The sequence below is a fragment of the Oncorhynchus tshawytscha genome, unplaced genomic scaffold, assembly GCF_018296145.1.
Source record: "Oncorhynchus tshawytscha isolate Ot180627B unplaced genomic scaffold, Otsh_v2.0 Un_contig_6926_pilon_pilon, whole genome shotgun sequence".
Lineage (NCBI taxonomy): Eukaryota > Metazoa > Chordata > Actinopteri > Salmoniformes > Salmonidae > Oncorhynchus > Oncorhynchus tshawytscha.
The window spans coordinates 20,041-22,690 of record NW_024608016.1 but is presented as its reverse complement, the minus strand read 5'-3'; the positions used below and the strand labels follow the sequence as shown (position 1 = coordinate 22,690).

General features: G+C 39.1%; 1 protein-coding gene across 1 annotated transcript; it reads right to left on the bottom strand.

Moving 5' to 3' along the window:
- Positions 1-430: 430 nt before the first annotated feature.
- Positions 431-1,811, bottom strand: LOC121843215 (trace amine-associated receptor 13c-like). Its single transcript, XM_042312796.1, is given in 2 exon segments — positions 431-1,144; positions 1,146-1,811. Coding segments are annotated over 2 exon segments (987 nt in total). The 5' UTR covers positions 1,500-1,811; the 3' UTR covers positions 431-511.
- Between the last annotated feature and the right edge of the window lie 839 nt (positions 1,812-2,650).

Here is a 2,650-nt window from a genome sequence, read left to right as displayed (position 1 = left end):
ATTTATAAATGTGAGAATCCCTAGCTGAGAAACATTTAACACATGTGGGGGTAATGATTAATAAATGGTAAGCAAACTGTAAATGCCTTACAAATGGTTTATTACTGAAGTGTTACTCATAATTGCACATTCCTACACTTGACCATACTCTACTTTCACAATGCACAATTGAGTTATACTTGAACATTATCTGATATCCAATTGTACATTTTAATTTTACTGCACTTGTTGAAGGCATGTGTGTCACTATTGAGTCACTAGAGGATGATGTAAAACCTACATAAAGACTCATGACGTCCTAAAAAATATCTTTTAGAATATTTACATACTGTTTATAATTAAATAACATGGAACAACAACAGACTTTGGTATTTGGAATATACAATCCACAATGTCTACATATATTTGAATTATTCTGCATCAACACCACATATATGACAACAACACTGAGATTAGTCATGTCAGTGTATTATTACATGAATGAAGCAATTACAACAATTGTATAACAAAACTATATTAAACTTATGTTTGTCAAACATAGTTTCAGAGTTAAAATATGTTTAGCTGTCACTTTGAACCATGGATAAAAGAAAGCATAAATGATTGGATTGATAAAAGAATTAACAAGAGGCAGAAGACCGATGATAAATGATACATTATCACTTAAAAAAGACATGAGAAAGAAAGAAGAAAACAGAAATGGAATCCAACAAATGAGATAGTTGAAAACAACAACAGACAGAGTTTTTGCTGCTTTCCTCTCAGACTTATTTGCCTGTGCAGTTTTAACACCAGACACGCTGGCAGCCTCTTTTGAAAATACCTTTCTGGCCTGTGATCTGGCCACCACAAAGATTTTCATATAAAGTGTTATAATAATAGAACACGGGACAACCATTGTAATTACAAGGTCGATGATATTACCCCAGGTTATTTCAACAGTAAAACATTCTTTCAAACACCTACTTCGTACTTGTACATTTACAAACATTTTTATAATAGCAGCACGGTATATGATACAACAACACCAGGTAATGGATATACAACACATCATTCTTGTTATTGTTATTTTAGAGTGGTACAATAAGGGATCATACACAGCAACATAGCGGTCAATAGATATCAAGACCAAATATCAAGACCAAATTACCCAGAGATAAAGAAGTACATAAAAAGGAGATGTAGGCATGAAACGCACAGAAATATTCCCCAAAACCCCAGCATGGTTCCATTATTGCTACAGTCATTACTGGTATCACAATCAATCCCACCAGGAGATCTGATGCAGCCAGAGAGAGGATGAGCAGGTTGGTTGAAGTGTGGAGCTGCTTGAAGTGAGAGATGGAGATGATCACCAGTACGTTCAAAAATACTGTAACCGCTGAAAACAATGAGAAGATGATGTACAGTGTTATGTAGATAGATGTTGATAGCAAAGCCTTTCTGCAAGAAGAGTTTCTGTCTTGAAAACAGTATTGAACATCTTCATGTTTCTCCATTTGTAATAAAGGTAAAAATGCTGAGGTCCTGCTCCTGCTTGGTCCTGTGTCTGACCCTGTCAGGTCCGTCTTCTGACAAACTCTGAGCTCTGCCTCTCTATTTATCCCTGAGTTACTGACTTAAACTCCCCTCCCCAGCGTCTTTGATCCACACACACACACATACACACACACGCGCGCGTGCGTACATGCGTGAGCACACATATAAACAAACGGTTAAATAAACAAAGAATTAATGAAAGCATGATGTAATAGGGGATTGGATGTTGCTGTGCCCAGCTAGCCTGTCATTCAGCCTTAGTGATCGTTAGAGATGAGATTGTTTTCACCGATTTAATCAAATCAAAATGTATTTGTCACATGCTCCGAATACAACAATTGTAGACCTTACTTGCAAGCCCTTAACCAACATTGCAGTTCAAGAAGAGTTAAGAAAATATATACCAAACAATGTAAAGTAAAAAATAACACAATGACATAACAATAATGAGGCTATGTACAGGAGGTACCGGTACTGAGTCAGTGTGTGTGTGTGTGTGTGTGTGTGGGGGGGGTGAAGTGACTATGCTTAGATAATAAACACTGAGTAGCAGAGGAGTACAAAACAAATGGAGGGGGGGATCAATGTAATTGTCTGGTGGCATTTTGATTAATTGTTCAGCAGTCTTATGGCTTGGGGGTAGAAGCTGTTTAAGGAGCCTTTTGTTCCTAGACGTGGCGCTCTGGTACCGCTTGCTGTGCTGTTGCAGAGAAAACAGTCTATGACTTGGGTAACTGGAGTCTCTGACAATTTTATCGTCTTTCCTCTGACACCGCCTATTATATAGGTCCTGGATGGCAGGAAGCTTGGCCCCACTGATGTACTGGGACGTACGCACTACCCTCTGTAGCGCTTTACGGTCAGAGGCCCAGCGCTTGCCATACTAGGCAGTGATGCAACCGGTCAAGATGCTCTAGATGGAGCAGCTGTAGAACTTGTTGAGGTTCTGGGGAACCACGCCAAGTCTTTTCAGTCTCCTGAGGGGGAAAAGGTTTTGTTGTGCCCTCTTCACGACTGTCTTGGTGTGTTTGGAACATGGCAGTTGTGAAGCATTGCTTGTTTGATGGTTCGTCTGAGGGCATAGCGGGATTTGTTATAAGGGTCCGGATTA